This window comes from Prionailurus bengalensis, chromosome A3 (assembly GCF_016509475.1).
Source record: "Prionailurus bengalensis isolate Pbe53 chromosome A3, Fcat_Pben_1.1_paternal_pri, whole genome shotgun sequence".
Lineage (NCBI taxonomy): Eukaryota > Metazoa > Chordata > Mammalia > Carnivora > Felidae > Prionailurus > Prionailurus bengalensis.
The window spans coordinates 26,667,797-26,690,520 of NC_057354.1; the positions used below are offsets into that span (position 1 = coordinate 26,667,797).

Genomic DNA, 22,724 nt, shown 5'->3' on the forward strand with positions numbered 1-22,724 from the left:
ATGGGGAAAGTGAGGTACAGAGAGGTGGCATAACTTGCCTAGATCTAAGTGATGGTCTTCCCCTGTCTCATCTGCACTTTTCCATCCCTCCCTTCCCTATCCTGGGGGTTCTTAGGCCAACACCAAGTCTGGTTACAACTTGGTCTCCTTAACGTGGCGTCGAGTTAAGCTTTCACGAAGTCTACGAGAGCCTGTTGGAGCTGCAAAATACCAGGCACAACATCCCAGGGGAGGGTACCCTGTTCCACGTTCTAAGGAAATGGCTCAGGGCAGTGTCCGCCTTGCCCACTCTAGAATTCCCTGGCCTCACCCCTGCCAGAGACTCACTCACCCAACAAATCGGTTCATGTACCACCGCTGTTCGGGGATCTGCCGGGGAATCTGGTTGGTGCGCACAGGGTTGTCATATGGCTGCTTGCGGAAGCCGAAGTAGTAGCCCAGGTAGACAAGGGGCAGGGAGATCCCGAACCACATGCACAGCAGGGCCACCATGGTGGGGAAGGGTACCTGCGGGCACAGCACCGTGAGGCCCCACAAGGCCCTGAAGCTCAGGCCAGGGGCTATGCAGGGAGGAGGAGGACCTAATGGGTCCCACGGAAGGAAGGCCACCACAACGGAGAAGATCCTGCAGACACATCCCCCACAAGGCTCCTGGCCAGAACCTCCTGGGGCTGATCCAGCCCTGAGGAAACATGGAGGGCAGCTTGAGGACCTTAAAGAAGGAGCCCCGGCATCCCAGAGGGGCTCGTCATCCAGGGAGGAGGCAGGAAGCAAGAACATAATGGGGTGGTGAAGAGGCCAGGATGAAGAATTACGTGGTATGTTAACCGAAGACAAAAGGGAAAAAACAAAAGTGCACAAATTGTGTGTTCCCAATTTTGTTAAAATGAAACACCGCAATACACTATGAAGCCAAAAAAGCAGGTTATAAAACTGTATGTATAGGACTCCATTTTAATAGAAACATCCCAGTATTTATATGTATATGTGCCTACAGAGGCCTATGCTGAAAAGTTGACAGTACTTCCTCAGATGGGATGTAGGGATTATAAGTGATTTTTCATTTTCTTCTTTATCCTGTTCTACACAGTATTATGTTGTTACAAGAGTCATGCAAACTGGAAGAAGTGAATTAATATATACAAAGTGTTGAGAACAGTACTTATTCCAATGTAAGCACAATATAAATGCCTGCTGTTACATTGCAATTTTAAAGTTATATCATTCTATTTTAAATATAGCTGAAAAGACTGCAAAAATATACTACAACTTCTCTGTACTTTCCAAAATTTCTACAATGAGTATTTATAATGAGCAGTTGGTAACTAACTGGGAGGAAAATGTTGAAAGAGAGAAGGAACACAGGTATAAAAGAGGAAGTGAGAGGATGAACATGACTCTGTCTTTCCTGAGGGCGGCTTCCCCAACCGCTGCAGAGAAGCCAGTCCACCGGCACCCTGGACTCCCAGCCTCACCCAAGGACCTCTGATCAGTGGGCACCTGCAGGTGGAGGGGAGGCGGCTCTCGCCACTGAGGCCAGGATGGCAAATGCCTGCCCTCCCCTTCCACTGCAATCCTGCCACAGGATCAAAACCCACCCCCAGCTGAGTCTGCAATCCTACTCCATGAGTCCCGCACAAGTTACTACCAATGGCCGGGGCTGGCAGGGTCCCCGCTCTGAGGGCAGGACAACCCGCGGGGGCTGGTGCTGTGGGACAGGGACAGGCGGAGAGCCTTGTTTGGGATACTGACCTAATAAACCCACAGCAGGCAACGTTCCCTTGGCTGAGGCAACGGGAGATTCCCCAGCTGGCCCCTGGACTGTGGAAATCTCCCTTTAGAGAAGTGAGCTCTGGCCAGCTGTCTGCAAGAGCCCACAAGAAGGCCAGGGCTGGAGTATGGGCAGCTGGACGGGCAGGGCTGGGGAAACCCCAGCTCGTCCACAGCCCCTGGGACTGGGAACAGAATGCTGGGGACTCAGAAAAGGGAAGGGAACAGCAGGAAGTGACCTGTGGGAGTGGGACCAAGCATAGCCGGCCCTCCCTTACTTACTGCTCCTGATGAGTGCTTTCCCCAGATGAAGCAATTCAAAACGAAGCAGATGCCAAAAACCACACCAGGGTACAGCGTTGCCGTCTGGAAGCAAGGGAGACCAAGTTGGGGGTTGCAACTAGGGAGCTGCCACCCGTTCCAGTGGGGTCCCCAGACTAGAGGCCCTCAACCCTCCTTGTCCCTCAGGACTCAGCTCAAGGACCATTCCTTCCAGAAAACATTCCCTCAACTGCCCTTCCCCTGCCCTCATCCCAGTCTGTGAATATGTATTGTTACCTGGTCAATGTCTGCCTATCCCCGAGACTGGAAGCTCCTCAGGAGCTCCCCCTGCCCACTGAACTGCTCCCAATCCTTAGAACACAGTAGCTGCTCAATACACATTTGCTGAACAGGAATGGCAGCTCCCTAGTTGCAATGAATGCAACTCCCTAGGAATGAATGAATAAAACTTTTATAAAACACCTATGTCCGGACCTCACCCAAACAGCCTAGAGTGGTGGACAAGCTTTGATCTTAGGGGCGGTGGGTGCTGACCTCACAACACATCCTCTCACCTACTCCTCACTACATGCCTGCCTCGATGGAAAATTGCATTACCCTTTTTAAAGAAGAGGGCACTGAGGCCCAGCAATGTTAAGTACACACCCTGACTCCACACAGCTAAGGGTGGATCAGAGGCTCAAACACAAGCAGTACAACCTGAGTCCCAGCTCCTGACCCACTGCATTGTAGACCATCCACTCAGATCTCTTGGACTGGGGCCCAGGCAAACGGAACCAAAGCCCTGGGCCTATAGGAGCCTTCTTCACTGCTGTGGCCGCCCAAGACCCAGGAGGGCCACTGACCACATTGCCTGAGGCCCCCTGCAATCCGGCACTCAACCTCCAATGCCAATTTCATCTTAGGCCCATAGCCCCACTTCCCCGCCCTCCACAATGGGTCACTGCCCTTGTGCTGTTATGCAAGCAGAGTTATCAACATCTCAGGGTATCTGCCTCCTGAGTGCTAATGCCGTGCCAAGGGCCTTCCATTCAGTTTCTCTATCCACACAACAACTCTGAGGGGTAGGTGCAACCATCTGCCAACTGGAGATGGGGAAAGAGAAAGGACAGAGCCAGGACTGGGAACTAGGATATTCCAGAACCCCAGACCACCCTGCTGGCTGCTTCCGCCCATCTGAAACCTTCCTCAAGGCCCACTTCAAATGCCATTTCCTCCCTTGTTGCGTGTTCCTGCTTCATACCACTGTGCAGCAGGGCATTCATCTGCCCTCCTGGCCAAAATTTACAGAATGGGCACTGTGCTAGGTACCAGGGGTGAGAACAGGAAGGTTCCAGCAAGGCAGACAGACCCCTAAATGGAGAACTAGCTCCATGGCACTATTTGTAGGCATGAGGCTCTGCCCAGGCTCCTCTGCGGTGTCAAGGAGGACACAGAGGTCAGAATGGAGGAGGAGGTTTCTAGAGGGTGACACTGGAGCTAGACCTTATGGATGAGGTGGGAGGAGAGAGGGGGTGGTGTGGCCAGGCACAGGGGAAGACAGGCTGGAGAAGGGCAGATGAGTATCTGCACCGCTGTGGGCCGTAGCACATGCTCACCTGTGGGCAGAGGCAGAGCCCCAGGGAAGGGTCATCTCTTGCAGGGACACCAGGGGCGCCTAAGATAGTCAAGGGTCTGGGTGCGAGGTAAAGATATCCTAAACCTGGGCAAGAGTTCTAGAGCCAGAGCTGGAGCTGGGAGGAAATTCACAGACTGTCTGGCAGGAAAACTCTCAACACTTGTTGCCAGAGAGGAGGTGGGCAGGAGGGAGCAGGAGGCTGGGAAGCGACGCAACAGTCTGGCCTGGGGGTCCAGGTGAATGATGGTGCCCTCAGACGCAAGGCCCAGGTGCAGAGCAGAGAGGCTGGGTTTGGTGTGGGGCTGGCTGAGGGAGGTCCTGGGGGTGCTGTGGGAGGAAGAGCCGCACCAGGGGAGGTGGGGCTGGGTTCCACGCCTCCATAGGTCCTAAGTTGTTGGCACACCGTGGCCTGAGAAAAATACTCAATGCATCAAGAATTTAGGACCTTTCTTTGATCCTTCTAGAACAGTCCCCTTCACAGCTCTTCTACAGGGAGGGCTTAATTTGTGCCAGGGGTGTTGCAGCTAGAGCTCCCCTGGGGCTTGAGAGAGAGAGAGAGAGAGAGAGAGAGAGAGAGAGAGAGAGAGGAGGGTTTCAGAAAGCTGGGACCACAAGCTTCTCTGAGTTTGGCACCAGGGAGTTCCTGGGTCCTGGAGGGCCTCACTTGTCTGGGAGAGGGGGCTCAGGGCTCCCTGAGAGGTAGGGTCAAGTCCCAGGCATCCTCCTGGGTTTCTATGGTCTTTTCTGTTGCCAAGAACTGTCCTCACCACCAGGAGGACAGAGAAGGGCAGGACCTGTTCTCCCCGAAGAGGAAATGGAGACAACAAAGTCCAGAAGATAGGCTGGAAGCACCACGGCCAGGCCTTTTACTCCTGGCGTGTACTTGTCTTTGCTCCATGGTGCAGGATGTTCTCTCAGCAGCCCTGGTGGTCAGTTTCTGGCCTTAAACTTTGACACCTAGGCTTGGTGCCCAAATCCTGTTATTCTGAATTTTCTATTTCTTCTCTTGTTTGAGCCATCAGACAGTGTAAGCTAAAAATCACCTCAATTCAATCCTCTCTTCTTACAGATGCAGAAAAAGGCCCTTGGAGGTCTCAAGGTGCCTGTGGCGACAGCCCAGTGTTCCTGACCCTCAGGTGAGTACCCCCCCGCCCCAACTCTATCACTCTGCTGCTCTGCCTCTGGTCCTAACCCCCACCACAGACTGCCTACACTGCTGAGGAGCCTAGGAAGAAGCTTCTTGGCTCCACACCAACACTGGCAGGAGGTTAGGACACTTACACAGAAGGCTCCTTTCTTCCACCGATGGCCTTTTAGAGTGCGGTACAGACGGCCAGCAGAAAATCCACCAAACACCCTGCAGGGAAATGGGAGGGATCCACACCAATGGGATTTGCTGGCTGAAGGGCAGGCAGCCTATGCAAGCCCCAGAGCCTGCTCAGACACACCTACCCCATGAACATGAAGAGGAAGCAGGCCGTGGTCATGAGAGCTCCCCGGCTGGAGGGCGACAGCATCCCGAGCATGGCCACGACTGTGGAGGGAGTGGGGGAAGAGAGAGAGTCAGGGGGGCTGGGGCCTGGGGCCTGGGGCCTGGGGCCACGGTCCCAGGCCCCAGCCCCCATCCCAGGATAGCACACAGGGCCCAGGGCAGATGAGGCTAAATGAGGCTCCCTTCTCCCTTGGCCTTCCTGACAGCATACTCCCTTCCTCTCTGCAGGGGAAGACCGGTCTCAGCTGCGATGCAGAGGGGCACAGTGGCACTGGGCCTTGGCTGGACACATCTTAACTGTGGCTTCCAGCCCACAGAGCACTTGCAACCAGCCAGGCACTGAGCTGACAGACAGCATTATGAACGCCAGCTCACTGAATCTGCCCTATCAGCCCTCCAAGGTAGAGGCTGGTTATCCATTTCTCAAATGAGAAAACACGTTCGCAGAGGTTAAGTGACTTATCCAAAGTTACAAAGATTAAAGGCATGAGGCTGAGATACAAATTTAGGCAGATCAGTTGCTGAGAGATTAGATCTTAAAAGTTCTCATCAAAGAAAAAAAATTATGTACCTACGTGGGGTGATGAATGTTAACAAAATGTACTGTCGTGATCATTTCACAATCTATACATATATCAAGTTGTTGTGTTGTCTACCTTAAACTTACACAGTGTTATACGTCAAAAAATAGTTAAAATGGAAAAAAAAATTTAGGTAGACTGACTTAAGAACCGTCTATAATTACCATATATTAGGGTTTTTTGGGCTGTTCTCTGAGAAAAGACCTGATTTCGTTCCCAATGCCATTGCTGACTTGTGTTAGTCACTAAGGCCTGACTGTAGAGAGAGGCTGATGTCACAGCACTGATGTGCGGCTTCACTGATGGAGTGAGCGTGGTAGGCTATCAATAGTGCTGGAAAACTCTGAGGGGCACCAAACCACCAGAGCCTGGTGCTGAGAGGACCCAGCCTTCCCACTGGGATGGCTGACTCTGTGTTGCTGACATGCCCCCCTTCTCCACTCCTCTCTCAGACTTAGGCCTGTGCTCCTCTGGTGACAGGACCCCACACCCAGCCCCACCAGACCCACTCACAGATGACTATGAGGATCATACAGAAGAGCTGAATGCCTGAGCCCAGGAGGGAGCTGAGGATCATGGGGTACTGGGGGGGCCTGAAGACATCACCATGAACCAGCTTCCACCCAGACTCTTCCATGGTGTCTTCCTGCAGGAAAGGGTAAGAGAATGAGGCTGCTTCCTGGGCTTCAGAGGAGGCAGCTCCTGCAGGGACCATCCCCAAGGACCCATGCCACCTGACTAGGGCTGAGGGTCCCTCAGGTATCAACCAGCCTCCACTCTGACAGGGGTGTAAGCAAATGAAATAGCGCTTCCCAGAGAACTGTCACATGGAAAAGGAGGGCACAAATATGAGGCTGACAGCTACATAAAAGGCAAACCTCCTCTCCAAATTCCACATGCCTGGGGCATGAAAAAATAATTTAAACATCAACACAATGAAATGTTAACTCTGAGGGGTTTTGGGTGGTGAGATTTAGAAGCAATTTTTTTTTTAGCTTTTTTTTAATGTTTATTTTTGAGAGAGAGAGTGTGAGCGGGGGGTGGGGGTGGGGGTTTCAGGGAGAGAGAGGGAGACACAGAATCCGGAGCAGGCTTTAGGCTCCGAGCTGTCAACACAGCCTGATGCGGGGCTTGAACCCATGAACCGTGAGATCATAACTGGAGCCGAAGTCAGATGCTTAACCGACTGAGCCACCCAGGTGCCCCAACCCCCCACCGCCAGCTTTTTTTACCTGATTATAAAAGTAGTATATGTGGGGCGCCTGAATGGCTCAGTTGGTTAAGTATCCAACTCTTGATTTCGGCTCAGGTCATGATCTCACAGTTCACTGAGTTGAGCCCCACATCGGGCTCTGTGCTAATAATGTAGAGAGCCTGCTTGGGATTCTCATTCTCTCTCTCTCTCTCCCTCTCCCTCCCTCCCTCCCTCCTCAGCTGGCACATGCGCATGCTGTCTCTCACTCACTCACAAAATACACTTAAAAAAATTATGTGTTCTTGTGTAATAAAAAAGTGAAAAAATATTTTTTTGGCATATGGCATGATATTCAAATGGACAAAAAGTAGAAAATTTTTTAAAAATCCAGAAAGACTACACGAAAGATATAAAACTCATAAGTAAACAGTCAAAAGTTTTAAAAAACCCAGAAAGACATAAAACAATGCCATTGTTTTGATACATTTCCTTTAGCCCTTTATATATGTATATGTGCATATGTATATATAATTTTTAAACAATGGAATTGGAATCATACTGTATTTACTGCGTACTTTGTTATTTTCAGTTGATGTTTGATCATGAGCATTTCATCATTTCCAATAAATATTCCTTGCATTACTATTTTAATGTCTGCACAATTTTTTCATTGTGTAATTGTACCATAACATAACCAATCCATTATTATGGAATATCAGGCTACATCCAGTTTATTCGAGTTATAAATATAGCTATAATAAATATTTCTAGACCAAGCCTTTGTGTTTTTGTTTTCCTTAGGAAAATTCTAGAAGAATTACTGGGTCAAAGCAAGCAAATCATTTTATAGCTCATGGTATACAGACTGATTAGTTACTTTTCAGAAAACTACCAATTTATACTTGCTTGGGTGGTGTGCAAAGGTGTTTAGCTCAGGTCAACCGTGCCAATGGTAAGTACTATACTAAAAAACACTTGAGCTGATTTGAAGGTCCAAACTTTTTTTTTTTTTTAATGTTTATTTATTCTTGAAAGAGAGCAACCGAGCACAAGTAGGGGGAGGGGAAGAGAGAGACAGGGAGACAAAGAATTTGAAACAGACTCCATGCTCTGAGCTGTCAGCACAGAGCCCGATGAGAGGCTTGAACTCACAAACTGTGAGATAATGACCCAAGCCGAAGTTGGATGCTTAACCACCTGAGCCACCCAAGTGCCCCACTGTCTTCTCATTATTGTTGGACTCTGTATTTGGGAGGGGGGGGGGGGCGGTTATCCCTGAAGTAAAAATGGTTATTCGCAAGTTTACTAGCCATGTATAATCTATACATTTTTTGTTCCTTCTCACATTAGAAATTCTGGGGCTTTTTAATTCTTTTAACTGTATCATCTTTTTTCAAGTTTGTTGCAAATACTGTCTCCCACTTTTCTGTTCTGTGTATGTATTCTGACATGCAGAACAGTTTTTAGATTTTTTGTTTTAAGTAGGCTCCACAGCAAATGCGAGGCTTGAATTTACAGCCCTGAGATTAAGAGTTGCATGCTCTACCAACTGAGCCAAGCAGGTGCCCTCAGTTTTTTAGATTTTTAATATCATATCCATTAAGTTTTCTTTCTGTGATTTCTCCCAATCCTTTTGTGCTTGGAAATCCGAAAGCCTATCCCCATCATTTTGGGATTAAACATTTATTTTCCCTTTCAAACTACTCTATGAAGCACACACACACACACACGCACACACACACACACACACGCGCGCGCACACACACACACACACACACACACACACACGCACAGTCTGATAGGCCCAGAGCCCTACTGTTACTCTGCCCTCCCTCTCCAAGTCCATCCCTCCCCAGCCACACACCCACCCACCCACCCACCCCACACACACACACACACACACACACACACACAGAGTCTGATAGGCCCAGAGCCCTACTGCTAGTCTGCCCTCCCTCTCCAAGTCCATCCCTCCCCAGCCAAGACCTCGTACAATGTCATCCTCCTTGTTATAGTTGGCGATGTCCTTCCGGAGGGTCCGAATGATGATCATGCTCAGGATGCCTGAAACAAACGGGTGGGGAGAAGAGTTGTGAGTACTGCCAATACGGTCTCCTGGGCTGCATGCCCTCCTAGGCTTGGTGTTTTGCTGAGTGATGGCTGGGAACTTCCTCCAGTGGGAACTGGCTACGCAGCTGCCTTTCCTGAGCAGAGCTCTACCCCAGCTATCCAGACAAGGGCACACGGAGGATTGCTCCCCTGGTAGGGGCAGGAAAGAGGGCAGGGGACAGGTGCGGGCAGCCAAAGCACAGTGCTTTTTATTCCAGGGAGAACAGCACCCAGCTGCTCTGTGGCTTGGTCTTACTGACTTCTGTAGCCTCACTTCCTCCCAGACTCACCTCTTACTCTGCCCTGCTTACCTGCTCCTTTTGTCATCCGTTCACAGCCTCCTCTACTCTCACCTCACGCCTCTACCGGGGCTATTCCTTGCTCCCTTTGCCTGCAACGCCCCACTCTGCCCTGACTCCCACCCCTGCTGCAAGACTCACTCTAGGCATCTTTGCCTTTCAACACACCAAATGGTTTGGAGGTCCCCTCACTTGTACCTCCACAGTAGCTCGTTTGCCTCTCTGCGCAGCACACGACAGTGGTTAAGAGAACGTGTTGTATGACCTCAAGCTAACTTAACATTTTAGGCTTAGCTCATGGAATCTGAAGGAATGAGAGGTTTGTAAAGTGCTTATTAACACAGCAGCTGGCCCTCAGTAAGTGTGAAATACAGAGCAGTGGGCATTATCTTTACTTCCCATATGATACTGAAATGACCAGTTTTACTCTACCTCTGCCCACTACCCTCCCCTGCTTGCCAGCCTCTCACCAAGCCTGTCCTACTGCAGGGCCGTGGCCTTGCTGGACCAGTCCTTCCCCGGGTCTCTGAATGGTGGCTCCTCATTCAGAGAGGGTTTCTCTAAAGCAGCCTTCCACAGCTGGGCATCTGGTCACCCTGTATCTGCTCCATAGCACTTATCACCCTCAGGTCTCAACCATGTTTTTGCTTTTTTGTCTCTCCTACCACCAGAACAGACTCTGTGGGGGCAGAGACTGGGCTGGACCCGCTCAATGCCACATCCCCGGCCTGTGGCACAGTGCCTGCACAGCATGTGCAACAACAAAATCTTGTCGAATGAATCAAGGAAGGTGTGCACAAAGAGATGTATTTGTCTCTCCCTAGGGAGCTCTCCAAGGTAGAGACTGAATCTTCTTCACCTCTGCATACCTGATGCCTAGCACAGAGCCCTGATGTCTGTTTTGACCTACACTTGGCCCCCTGGAACACCCTAGAAGTCCCCCTTAAGTAATGTGATGCCTCAGACCTTCCTCCCTCACCCTCTTGTCCTCTCTACCTTCCATCCCACAGATCTCTCACCTGATAGGAAGAAGACCACCACGACGGAGTTAATGATAGAAAACCAGTGGATTTGCACATCACTCATGGTCAGGTAAGTGTCCCAGCGAGAGGCCCATTTGATGTCACTTTCCTGGAGGATGGCAGGGGGAGGGGGAAGATAGGGTGGAAAAGAAGCACTTAAGAGTCAGGTCTCTTGTTAGACAATTCCTGCCCAGACCAGAACCCGCCTCCCCTGTCATGAGCTCCAGCCCCTTCTCACCTCCCAGTGTACAGAGTAGGTGAAGTACAGCTGATTCTCCTTGGTGGGGTCAATTTCCTGGGGCGAGGAGCTGGTGCCCTCAGGCAGGGTGCAAGAACTCTTCTCGTCTGCTTTGATGTCTGTGAGAGATAGAGACTCAGTCTGTTCCTGTGGGGGCCAGTGACACTACCCATGGGCTGTTCTGTGGGGGCGGGGGGGGGGGGCGCCCTCAGAGGCCTGCTGCTGGGACCCAGGGTCTGAGCAGAAGCAAGACAGTTGTAAAACTGTGCATCCCAGAGCCCTGACCTTCCTAAGGGCCATTGGGGATGCAGAGAGGCATGTGCTGGGTGTGCAAGAGGGGGTCTGAGACCCTCATTTAATGTCTTCCTTCACTCAATTCAAACATTCACGTATTCACTCAGTCACCCTCACCAAACAGGAAAAATACCACCGATTCATGCTATCATGTTTTCTCATTCACTGTCTCCAAAGGCCCAACACTTCAGTACTGCAATCACTCAGATGCTTCGTTCTTCATTTACTCATCTGTTCATCCTGTTATCTGTCCACCAATTTAACACATAGTAAGAACCTACTACGTGCCCAGTACTGTGCTGGAAACAAAATGGGGAGAAAAGGAGACAGAGTCTCTAAACTCAAGGAAACAGTTGAGGGGAGAGATGATGTCAAAAAATCCCACGGCAAATGTAAAGCTGTGCTCACGACACTCACCAGAAGGAGGGGCAGCACAGTGCTCTGAAAGCACAGGATCTATGTCTTACATGAGATTTCTGGGTATGACTGAAAACGAGGTTCCATAGCTTAAAAAGAAAAACAAAGAAAAAAAAAAAAAGCCAGAAACCCACTACCACCTGGACCAAGGCCAGGCCTGCTAAATCCAAGTATGTCCCATGGTGAGCAAAGGCTGACAGGTGAGAAGCTGGACCAGGTCCTATCAGGCCTATAGGGCTAGGGTTGGGCTCTCAGATTCCTGCACAACTGGTGACCTGGGCCAATTCTAGTCTACGCCAATCACTCACACAGAGGAAGAGAAGCATAGAAACCAGCTGCCCGACCGCTCTGCCTGCCCCTTTGTTCTTCAACTGAGGGTAAGCCGGCTGGTTCTTATGAGAGGCCTGGCCAAGTCCCAGTGGCTGTGTGTTCTTGGCCAGGTCACCAATCTCTCTGAGTCTCTGGTTCCTCATCTATGATCACCACATACCTCCAGGGGTTGCCGGGAGGTGGTAAACTGGGAAGGTGCCAGGCCAGGACACAACAGATGGCAGCTCTCCCCTTGCTCGTCACCTTTTCTGATGGGAATGCAGTGACCCTACCTTGGCCGGGCCCATATAACACAGTGGCCTATCAGCTGTCTCAGAAACGAGTGTGAGAAGACCCTGGGTGTGGAAGCCCAGGCCCATCCAGCCCTGCCCCTCTGGTCACACCTCCCCACTCACCCTCCAGCCTGATGCTCTGGGGAATCACCTCGAAGCGGACGACGCGGTATGTGTGCTCCTGGTCCTCTTCCAGGTCCTCCCGGTGGTAGTAAAGGATGAATGAGAGGTGATTGTGCAGGTAGATCTAAAACAGCAATGGAGAGAACAAAATACCAGCAGTCAAGAAATAGCCAGAGAAGCACCCCAGGTAGCAGGTCCCTCCCCTCGTCCAGCATGCTGAGCTATTTCAACCTGCCAGAAACACTGCTCTCACAGCACTCCCCACTCAGAAACCCTCTAGGGGTCCCTGGGGCTTAGGCCCACCATTCAAGGCCTTCTATCATCTTCTCAGACACCTAGCTCCCCCGCAGTCTCCCCTGACATCTCCCTGCCCTGTGCACAGTCCCCACTCCGCAGCTGTGTTCTCACATCTGCTGCAGCTAGGACACCACCCGACTCCACTCAGCTCGAGCCTACCTAGTTTTCAAGTCCCACCTCCTCCATGACAACCTGAACGCACAACAAGCTCTTCTGAACTCCGCTGGCATCAGTCGTCATGGCGCCAGCACCATCAGTGAGCAGCAACTAGGACTTAAGATGCAGGGTCTACATGGTCAGTCCTCTTCCTAATTGGTACCAGAAGCCCTTTGAGGACAGGGATTATGCCTCAAAAGAAATGGTTTTGCCTTTTATTCCCCACGTGGTAGGAGTTCCATTTAGAAAATTAGAAAGATAGGAGAATCACTATTACAACCATTGCCATTATCAGCATATTTCTCAGAGGCTGTGCTATGAAGCAGACACACAAATTATCTGATTTACACTGCATAACAACCCCAAAGGGCGGGTATGGCCATTACATACATTTCACCGACGAGGAATCGAGGGCACAGTGAGGAAATAGGTAGGCTCAAGGTCACTCAACAACTAGTAGGTGGTGGAAGTGAGATCCAAAACCCAGGAAGCCAGCATGCTCTAGACCACTACAAAGCTCTCTTTCCTACATACTGACGGAATTCTGCGTTTTTTCTTTTGTTTTAGTCTTATAAATGTGGAATCTAACTTTTTAGGGACTGTGCCTTCCACTTCCTGTGTAGCATCTGCCAGAGCCTTGCCCAAAGCACTCAGACTCTGACAGGCCATGCCTAGGGGCACTAAGAGAAAGCTGCCCTGGCCATTCTACCTTTGTGATAAACCTCTAGCTAAATATATCCTTCCCTGGGGCCCCAAGAGCTCATGCCTTAATGGGGGAAACTCCCACAGCCCTTCAGCCCGCCGAGACACCCTACCTTGTTGACATCCGTGAAGCCAAGCCGGTAGCCATGCTCAAACTGCACATCCTTTTCCTTCTTCTTGTCATCGCCTTCGCGGTTGGAGTAGAGCTCCAGCCGGGTGGCCACAGGCAGGTTATCGGCAATGCTGGAAACCGAAGGCCCGCTCAGTCCCTCTGGGCCACCTCTCCCGTCAGTGCCCTCCCATCCACCAAGGCGAGGCTTGCAGGGAGCAGAGGACAACTTACAGGTGGACATAGTAGTCTTCCGTGATCCGCTCGGCCACAAGCCGGCTCTGTTCCACGGTCAGGGTCACTGGCTTGTTGGACTGGCTACACAGAACTTCACACTTCTTTTCGCTGTTCATTAGCACCTGGAAAGGGGTGTTGACAATCCGGTCCCCTCTCAGCACCTCTCCTGCCGTAAGAGAGACAGATGGATCTCAGAGTTTCAGCCCTGAGGTTGCTGAGGCCAGCAGAGCCACGGGGACACCGGGCTGACTTGCAGGGCCTCGGGCAGTTCTGCACCTGACACTCAATGCTCTGCCCTGTCTGTAGATAGCTTGCCCATCCTACTCCCACCTGTACGTTCCACCCCCGTTCTGCTCTACCACCCCCAGACTCTCCAGGACACATCAAATGTGCCATGTCATTCCATGCCTCTGGGCCTCATGTCATTTCCTTTGCCCAGAGTGCTACTTCTTGCCCCATGTTCCTGGGAAATTCCTCCTCACTCTTCAAGCTGTTTCTATTTCACCCTCTGGGAAGTGCTTTCTGAGTTCTTCAGGGCTGAGCCCATCACCCTCTTCCCTGATTTGCCTCTGTATACAGGCAGTCTTGTACAGTGGCGAAGACAGGACTGGCCATTGAACCTTGGCTCTGCCACTCACTATCTTAGCAGTCTTGGTTAAATTACTTAATCTCAACAAACTTCAATTTCCTTACCTGTAAAATGGGGATTATAATAGCAACCATCTCACAGGGTTACAATGAAAAATAAAGTACCAGGCACAGAGCAGGCAGACAACAAATACTATTTTTATCATCAGCATCACCTTTGCACCTTTCCATGTCAATGATGCGACTTTGCACAATGTGTTAATATATTAAATTTCTGCGACCTCTGAGTTCTTTTAAGGGCCGACAATGTGTCCTATTCATTTCTGTGTCTTCAGATCCTAGCTCAGGCAGGGAGAGGAAGTGGACTGAAATCCAGCACCTGAGATTTTTTAGCCAAAACATGTTTTTACTTAACGAACTGGCACACCCTTTGCATGCCTGTTGCTTCAGAGGGGCCTCCGGATGTCATGCTAGCAGGCACTGAGCAGTTAGGGACTGTCAACTAAAACCGATGGCACTTTCATTCTGAACTCTACTAACAGTTCTTCTGGGACATTGTGAAACTGGGGCAAGCTGAAGACCCACCAAAGCCAACAGGCAGGACTAGCTCCTGCACGAACACTTGGTCTAACACGTGCTTCCCAGCATGGACCTGCTTGGATACGGCACTCTCTGCCTAGTTAGTCAGTCATTCCTTCAGTTGTTTGTTTGTTCATTCATTTGTTCATTCATTCATTCGTTTGTTCATTTGTTCCTAACTAGTATTGGTTACGTGCTGGGCCCTGAAGATGCAATGTTGAACAGACATACTCATGCATCTTACAGTGTAGTGGGAAGACAGACTTTGGTTAAATCATCAGGATAACGAGACTACATCGTATAACGAGAGGAACTTGCTCTAGACATGGGGGAGCAGGTCTAGGAAAGTTTCTCTGAGGAAGTGATGTTTGAAGTGAGCTCTAAAAGAAGAGAGGCGTTAACTATGTAACGAGACAGAGGAAGAACATTCTAGACAGAAGGAACAGTACATGCAAAAGCTCCTGAGGGTGGGAGAAGTGTGGTGAGTCTGAGACACCTGTGTGGTTGCAGTGCAGAGGGCACGTGGGAAAGTGACTTAAGGTGAGCTCAAGAGATGGGCCAGAGCTGGACCTGAGGGCCTGGGGGCTGTGCTGGAAGTCCGATCTTTATCCAGGGAGCAAGAAACGCCAGTGAAAGGTTGCTAACAGCTGAAGGAAGACAGTATCTGGTTCTGATGACAGAAAGATCACTCTGGCTGTTTTGTCAAGGAAACACAGAAGAGGCAAGGGACTGGTTGGGGCGATGCCAGTCAGTCATGCACGTAAGCGATGACGGTGGCTGGTCAGGGCTATGCTGAGGCTGGAAGCACGTACACAGATTCAGGAGCTACCGAGCAGGCAAAACTAGGGGACCTGATGCTGACTGATAAAAGGGATGAGTGAGGAGTGGTGCACATCAGGTAGACTGAGGTTTCCACAGCCGAGTGCTAGGGGGAAAACAGGAAGAAGAGCAAATTTAGACCGAAGGCGTTTTTTCAGTTTGGAGACGTCAGGTGGGTATGTCAAGCAGGAGGTGAGATATCCAAATTTAGGGCTCAAAGGCCAGGTCAGGGCTGTGGATAGAAGCTGTGAGTTGCTGGCCTGTAAACCGTGCGGCAGGGCACGAGCTGCACCACCTCAGGGAGTACGACACAGCCATGCAAAGTAGCAGCCGTGACGAGTGTGGACGAGGCCACTCAGGAGAGGGACTTCCCTTCTCCCCCTTTTAGAAGCCTAGTAATGGCAGCTGAGTCCATTAAACCCAGGGAGCGACTGGCCAGTGGAGAACAAGGATGCCAATAAGACACGTGCACGGTCCACTGTCGAAATGATTCGGGTCATCCTCTTCATTTCACAGACGGCCATGCTAGAACCAGACAGGGACAGTGACTAACTAGCCCATGATCATTCAAGGGGACTGTGGTAGTGCTAAGCTCTTGGGCCCCTTCCTCTACACCATGCCCTAATGCCCACTTCTTTTTAGTTTACAAGGAGCTCATTTGAGAAAAGGAAGGACATACACAGAGAGAAACCAATCTGCAGACCAAGCCAGCAGGTATCATTTCTTGATATTTAGAAATTAAATTTAAACCAAGAAAGAGGACATGCTGGTTTGGAACGGCTCATTTCTAATACAGAAGTATTCCTTTCAACCTTTAATAGCTGGAGCAGAGAGCCAGCCAGGCTGAATGAGCTACAAGCTATGAACGTGGACCCTCTAAGAGAGCCTGACATTGTACTCCAGTGCATCTGCCACAGACACTCCCTCGCACGCCATGATATGAACCTCCATCAGTGTGATCACCATGAGCATAGCCCTCTGATAGCCCAAATGAACCTTTCTGGGGAAGGCAGCCAGGACAACACAAAGAATCGTCTTTAGAGTTAAAAAACAAACAAACAAAAAAAAACCTGGGCTAATATCTCCGTTTCTCCACCTATTGGCAAGTCTTAAACCCCTGAAGCTGCTGTTCCCTCTACTATGAAATGGGGGTAACCCTATTGGTGAATGACTGGGGCACATGATTTTACCTCCTTTTGTCTCACTTCCCTTACCTATGTTAAGGGGATAGTAACGGTAGCTACGTTCATAGGGCTGTTGTGAGAATTAACTAAGTTAAAGCAGAGAAGGGCCTAGAACAATGCCCAGCTCCTAGAAGAGCCCTGTAAATACTAACGGTGGTGATGATGATAACGCTAAGTACAAAGCTTGCCATCCAACAGGTATATAATGAAGGAGGTTTCTGCTCCATTCAGGTAGGACACTAACATTGACTGAATCCTCCAGTGGATTCTTACACTGGGTCAGAAGTGGGAGAGAGAGGAATGGAAGGCATGATCCCTCCACTCTAAGAGCCCCTAGGCCATGAAGGGAGCCACTCCTTGAAGACAGAATGATACAATACAGCAGGATAACTTTTGTACACAGAGGTTTCTATTCCTTTTTAAAAAAATTTTTTTTTAAATGTTTATCCATTATTTGACACACACACACACACACACACACACACTGCAAGTGGGGGAGGGGCAGAGAGAGAGAGGGAGACACAGAATCTGAAGCAGGCTCCAGGCTCTAAGCTGTCAGCACAGAGCCTGACACGGGGCTTGAACCCACAGACCATGAGATCATGACCTGAGCTGAAGTTGGAAGCTCAGCTGACCGAGCCACCCAGGTGCCCCAAGAGGTTTCCATTTCTATGAGGCAGGAACATCCCCCAGCTTCATAGAAGATATGGCAGAGGCTCAGAGAGGTTAAGATCACCCAGTGTCACACCGAGGTGCTGAGCCACGGGCTGCCAACGAATCCACACCAGCTCATGGGAAGGGAGGAGCTGCTCTCAAGGGTCCGGGTAGCAAGGGGCCTGGAAGACAAAGCAGGTCATGTTTCTCAGACAGAGACAGGTGGTTGGGTGTGGCATGGTGTGGTGTGGAAAGAGAAAAGAAGCATAAGTGACAGGCAGGAGGGGCAGCCCAGACAGTCAGTGGAAATCAGCCCTGAGGCAACAGTACGAGGCAAGACTGAAGGCTGGGAGGTGCTGCCTGGTTCTGGTTAAGCTGACTAAAACATCTGAGCCATGGGTAGCCCTGACAGAGAAGGCAGCCCTTTCAGAGGTCTGCTCAAGAAAGTTCTCTCCTTTCTCCCTCCTCAGCTAAAAGAGGAAAGTCTAAGTTCCTTGAGGTCAGGGACAGCATCCTTCCAAAACCAAGATGGGCACAGAGTAAGTACTAATAATTGTGTCAGGAACAGAGGCTTCTGAATGTCTTTTGCTTTAAGTCTAAAATTCTACCAAATGAAGAATTATTTGAATTAGAATAAAATGGCTACTATTTATGGAACACATATGTCAGACACTGCGCTGGGTGCTTCACACATTATTTGAGGCAAGTCTTGCACAACCACTTAGCAAGAACTATGGTGATGTTTCTGCTTCCTTTAGGGCCAGAGGTAGTCACTCATTCTTTTAATTAAAAGCAGAGTAGGTTACAGAAGCCAAGAGAGACAGAAGGGAGTATCTAGAAATTAAGGGAGAGCCAGTCTGAGCAGTAGCCTGCAACTCTGAAGTCCAAACACATGGACTCCAAGCCCAGCTTAGCCATTAACAACATAACCAGAGGCAAGTCACTTAACCTGCAAAATAGGCATAAAAACAGCAACTACCTCCCCGGGGATGTTACGAGGATTGAATGAGCTGATATGTACGTAAACCACATAGAATGGTGTCCAGCACACGGTAAAGTCAGGGTTCACGGCTATCATCATTACGCAAAGATCTGGATTCCCATCTGCGACAGGCTGACAGTGAGAGAAAAAACTTACCGAGATTCTCTGCCTTGTAGGTTATTTTGCTGGGCTGGCAGAAGGGCAGCGAGTAGTATTCATAAGGTAGCTGGGTTCGAGAGCTGGTGAGCTTCACAGCCTAGTGGGAGAAGAGAGGCTGTTTGTTGTTCCTCAAACCAGAAACCAAGACAGCTGTTTCAATAGTTCTACCTGTACCCACACATCGTTGGTACAGTCGGCAATATTATCAAATAAGCAAACTAAGTGCAGCAGATGCAACTGTAGCATACTACACACGATAAAGTCTACAATTCTGATTTCGTGCGTCATTAGTTTTAGACTACATCACAGATTTTGTTTAAAATCATAACCAAATTCAAATACGCTGAGAGTCTGATGTCCTTTGACCCTACAATTTCACTTCCGGGCATCTTTCCTAAGGAATAACTCCAAACGAGGATAAACTTTAGGAACAAAGAGGTCCACTCCTTGCTCATAACCACAGCGTGGTTACAGTGCCTACAGTTCCTCGAGCCCATCAGGCTCTGCGCCCGCTGCTCCTCTTGGTCCGACCCCGTGCCTGTCTGGCTCCTTCTCACATTTAGGTCCCAGCTTAAGGCCCCTCGTCTGGAAGTCTCTCCCCAACTATTTCATCTAAGGGAATTCCTTCATTTGCTGTACTCCAACATGTGTAGTTTCCCAGGTAACAGGTCTGTAAAACAAAATTATTTTACCTGTTTTAAAAAATCAGTTTCCCCCACTAGAATTTAAGATTTAAGCTTCATGAGGGCAAGGACCTACAGAGCCAGGCACACAGTAATGCTCATTAAATGTCTGCTGCATGACAGAAGAGAGGAAAAACGGGAAAACAAGTATTAGCCCCCACACTGGTCAGTAAACCGTAATATACTCATCCAATTAAATATCATGCAACCATTAAAAATGAGGTTTAAGAAGACCATGAAGGAGAATGTTTAGGAACTGATACATGCACACAGACTACAGCTCTGAAAACAGTGACAGTCATAGACAACACCAAACCGTAGGTAAACAGAACAAAATGTCACACACACACACACACACACACACACACAAAATCTAGTCTACGTGTAAATAAAATTATCTTTGCTATTTAGAAACTATCAACCATTCCTCATGCATCATCTATAAAAGGACAAATAATTTTTAGAATCCAGGTCCACAATCCTTTTTTAAAATTCATGCTTTGATATGGAGGTTCCTTAAAATATGAAAAAATAGAACTACCCAACGACCAAGCAATTGCACTACTAGATATTTATCCAAAGGATATAGGTGTGCTGTTTCAAAGGGGCACATGCATCCTTATGTCTACCTCAGCACTATCAATAATAGCCAAAGTATGGAAAGGGCCCAAATGTCCACTGACAGATGAATTGATAAAGATGTGGTGTATGTATGTGTATATATACATATACACAATGGAATATTTCTTTTTTAAAAATTTTTTAATGTTTATTTACTTTTGAGAGAGAGACAGAGAGACAGAGCACAAGTGGGGGAGGGGCAGAGACAGGAGGGACGGAGAGGGAGGGAGACACAGAATCCAAAGCAAACTTCAGGCTCTGAGCTGTTAGCACAGAGCCTGATGGGGCTTGAACCCACACACAAACTATGAGATTGTGACCTGAGCCAAAGTCAGACGTTTAACTGACTGTGCCACCCAGGTGCCCCTATATACAATGGAATATTACTCGGCAATCAAAAAGAATGAAATCTTGCCATTTGCAACAACATGGATGGAAGTAGAGTGTATGATGCTAAGCAAAATAAGTCAGTCAGAGAAAGAGAAATATAATTTCACTAATATGTGGAATTTAAGATATAAAACAGATGAACATAAGGAAGGGAAGCAAAAATAATATAGAAACAGAGAGGGAGACAAATCATAAGAGACTCTAAAATACAGGGAACAAACTGAGGGTTGTTGGAGGGGTGTTGGGCTAAATGGGCAAGGGGCATTAAGGAGGACACTTGCTGGGATGAGCTTCGTGTGTTGCAAGTAAGTGATGAATCACTAAATCCTATTTCTGAAATCATTATTATACCATATGTTAACAAACTTGGATTTAAATTAAAAAAAAATCTCATGCTTTGAAATCAGGAATTTATTTTAAAAACATTTTAACGCTTATTTTTGACAGAGAGAGAGAGACAGAGCATGAGTGGGGAGGGGCAGACAGAGAAGGAGGCACAGAATCAGAAGCAGGCTCTCTCTGAGCTGTCAGCACAGAGCCCGATGCAGGGCTCAAACCCATGAACCACGAGATCATGACCTGAGCCGCTACCTGACTGAGCCACCCAGGAGCCACAAAAATTTTTATTTTAAAAGGGCAGGGTGGACAATGCCCTCCAGCTGAGTCTGGAGCAGTACCCCATATTTAATGACTATCTGTGTAAAGAAATGCAAAAATGTTCATACTAAGTGGGATAAATAAAGTCAAACACTTCAGGCCAAGTCTTGTCTATAAGGAACTCACAAAAACTGGGTTTCAGAGCTTTTTAGATGTCGGACTAAGAGACAGAGGACATCTATTAAGCGTTTCATGAATTGCTTGAGACAAAATGGCCAAAAAGTTACTGTCTATTAGAACAGCCTGCTATTTTGTGTTTCTTCCATTCTCTCTTTCTGGATAATCAAAAAAGAATCCACATTGCAAAGAAACTGAGCCCCACCTTTATGTTCCCTCCCACCCTCCCTCCCCCAAACCAAAGTGTGCCCTCTTCCATCCCCAGCCTGGCAGGACTGGAAGCCAGAGCCACCCTCTCCTCCCTGTGCCACAAGTTTTGTTCTGGAGGCAGCTTTTGACAAAAGCACTGAGAGGAAGGGCACTGCAGTAGTTAAGAGATGGAGCAGTTAAGAACTAATCCTACTTCTTTGTCTCCATATGACCTTGGGCAAGTTGGTTTACTTCCCTGGGCCTTGGTTTCCTTATCTATAAAATATACGGTAAATCTGTAAAATATACAGTATCTGCCTCAGAGGGTTCCTGGGCTGGGGGGGGGGGGGGTGCAGAGAGGGAGGAATCGTGAGTTAAATCAGGCATAATGCCTGGCATGTACATAACCCTCAATAAATGTTACTTTAATTACTGTTCCTGAAAGTAACAGTCTGACCTCCGAGGAATAGAGATGCTCACAATAATGCAACACACCTAAGTGCAAACACACTTTGCATCTACTCATTAATTACTGCTTAGTTCTAAATGCAGATGCTTTTTAACACATTTATATGCTTTCAGACATACTTATACACCCTGCCAGGCTATGTATTAGGAGCTGGTAACACAGCAGTGATTGAGACAGATAAGATCCCAGCTCTTTTACAACTTGATTCACAGCAGTTTTCGTTTTTTTTTTTAAAAACAAATGTATTATTTATATATTTATCCTCTTCACTGATTAACAACTCCTGGACAATCACAAACTGCTTGTATGTGATGCCCCAAATAAGCACGACACATAGCAATCTGTCATTTTGCTAATACCTAAAATGTGGTGTCAAACAAAGGGGCCCATACATGGTGGCACATCAGGTAGACGGCCCTTTGTGACCTTCTTGTCTTCTGTTTCTCCCTTTGGACACTGTGAAGCTCAGGCAAGGATACAAACTTGATTTTCATGCAATCTTACTGAGTTGCTTCTGCACAGACCAGTGAAGATGTGGTTCACATCACCACGATAACGAGGCAGGAAATGTACGTTTATTTTAGGAGCAGGATTTATTTTTGGAACTAAGTTTTGTCAGCCCTTTTTACAAAATCACTAAGGATGTGAAGGACTACTCAAAACTTTCAACTACTCGTTACTTTGCCAAGGGAGGAACAGTGTAGTAGTCAAGTAACTGGGGATTTACAGAGGCGAGAGGATGCCAAGTGCCCTACACGGTCAACACCATACAGGAAAAAAAAGACCCAGAAAAATACCAAAGTATTAAGAGTGGTTATATTTGGGTGATGACAGAGGAGAGACCCTTTGGCTGGGAGCCCTCGCACAAGATTACGCCCCTTCCCCGCCCTCCCTGGTGGCAGTCCATATCCAATGACTGGTTCATTGAGGGATACAAAGAACCAATCCTCTTGCCTCAACTTGGAACAACTCTGAAGGGTCGGCCATTCCAGTTCCAGAGCTTCCCGCAGGCCTCAGTGAATCCCTCTGCCCAGTCCTGCTTCCCTCACTCCCTCCCGAGCGCTGACCCTGAGAGACTATCCAATAAATC

The 22,724-nt window shown here is 48.6% G+C and overlaps 1 protein-coding gene across 3 annotated transcripts in view; it reads right to left on the minus strand.

Moving 5' to 3' along the window:
- TM9SF4 (transmembrane 9 superfamily member 4) overlaps window positions 1-22,724 on the minus strand; it is a 53,314-nt gene that overhangs the window by 7,517 nt on the left and 23,073 nt on the right. For 2 of the 3 annotated variants that reach the window (XM_043602613.1, XM_043602614.1), the window contains exons 3-14: window positions 18,506-18,605; window positions 13,541-13,709; window positions 13,311-13,440; window positions 12,043-12,166; window positions 10,607-10,725; window positions 10,366-10,477; window positions 8,932-9,002; window positions 6,257-6,389; window positions 5,123-5,204; window positions 4,952-5,027; window positions 2,053-2,136; window positions 332-507 (exon numbers count right to left, since the gene is read on the minus strand). In XM_043602613.1, the coding sequence (XP_043458548.1) occupies window positions 332-507; window positions 2,053-2,136; window positions 4,952-5,027; window positions 5,123-5,204; window positions 6,257-6,389; window positions 8,932-9,002; window positions 10,366-10,477; window positions 10,607-10,725; window positions 12,043-12,166; window positions 13,311-13,440; window positions 13,541-13,709; window positions 18,506-18,605 (1,376 nt within the window). Of the gene's footprint in view, window positions 1-331; window positions 508-2,052; window positions 2,137-4,951; window positions 5,028-5,122; window positions 5,205-6,256; window positions 6,390-8,931; window positions 9,003-10,365; window positions 10,478-10,606; window positions 10,726-12,042; window positions 12,167-13,310; window positions 13,441-13,540; window positions 13,710-18,505; window positions 18,608-22,724 lie in introns of those variants that run through there. The other variant, XM_043602615.1, reaches the window with a different exon arrangement.